General features: G+C 33.1%; 1 protein-coding gene across 1 annotated transcript; it reads right to left on the bottom strand.

Moving 5' to 3' along the window:
• Nucleotides 1–81: 81 nt before the first annotated feature.
• Nucleotides 82–674, bottom strand: LOC120779297. The gene is made up of 2 exons (XM_040111510.1): nt 288–674; nt 82–234 (listed from the first exon to the last, which is right to left on the bottom strand). Exons 1-2 carry the CDS (start codon nt 672–674, stop codon nt 82–84), a joined length of 540 nt encoding a protein of 179 aa, XP_039967444.1.
• Between the last annotated feature and the right edge of the window lie 207 nt (nt 675–881).

The following is an 881-nucleotide window of genomic DNA, read 5'->3' as shown; positions in this document are numbered from 1 at the left end:
TAAATTTTGAAGATGAAGGTATTTAACAAGTTAGTTTTTATTCACGACCAGAAAACTGTCGTTTTTGTCGTGTAGTGGAATTCATTCTTCTACTATTTGTATATATGTATCCACCTTATATTTCCAAACATTGTAGAATGCGGACGTAATTCGCAGAAGGTATTCACCAGTTGGCACAGGCAGTGATTGAAGTTGTTCGGTCTGGAGCACCAAATCCTTGACGATGAAGTCATGCTAGAAATTATTTGAATTATTTTTAAATAAATAGCAAACTAATGAAATCTTACGTTGTAGGGGCAAGAGTGGTTTATATTGGAATATATTTCCAATATATCCATTATCAGCTTGCCAAAAGGTAGTCGCTTCTTGTTTTTGAAAAACTGACAAAAATTTGTTGTTATATTAAAAAGGAAAGGACGATAGCCATTCGCCTTTTTATAAACATCCAAATTAACGCTGAAATTTCTTATTGGCAATTGGAAAAGTTGAATGTCCATGGTGAGCGCGACTTTGTTGCGAGACAAAGCCTTAAGATCGCATTTTCGGAAATTCATGAAGCTTTTGTCGTAGTTCTCACACTTCAAATTCGTGAACTTCATGTATGCTATTGCCGATGCCAATTGAGTGAGAAGATAGAAACCAGTGATAAATGCAGGAAAAGTTCCCAAATTCATTTTGTTAGGGGAAAATGAAAGAATGAGCTAAACTGTTTGATTGTTGCACTGCAATAACTCCCAATATTTGTGGCGGTTATTTTATACGTGATTAATTTTATTTTGTATGCTTAAATTATATAATTGACAAATTATTCATTAAATATTTTGATTAGAAAATTGTTCTCGTTGTGATCCATTTAAATACCGCAATTATAAATGCCGTAT

This window comes from Bactrocera tryoni, unplaced genomic scaffold (assembly GCF_016617805.1).
Source record: "Bactrocera tryoni isolate S06 unplaced genomic scaffold, CSIRO_BtryS06_freeze2 contig_14102, whole genome shotgun sequence".
Taxonomy (NCBI): domain Eukaryota; kingdom Metazoa; phylum Arthropoda; class Insecta; order Diptera; family Tephritidae; genus Bactrocera; species Bactrocera tryoni.
The sequence above is the reverse complement of the archived record's forward strand: the minus strand, read 5'-3'. Positions and strand labels throughout refer to the sequence as shown.

What these genes read in the sequence shown, in the direction of transcription:
- LOC120779297 (XM_040111510.1), bottom strand. Translation starts at nt 674, where the DNA reads ATGAATTTGGGAACTTTTCCTGCATTTATCACTGGTTTCTATCTTCTC. An exon ending in ACCACTCTTGCCCCTACAAC is followed by an intron (nt 235 to 287) that starts GTAAGATTTCAT and finishes AATAATTTCTAG; the next exon opens with CATGACTTCATCGTCAAGGA.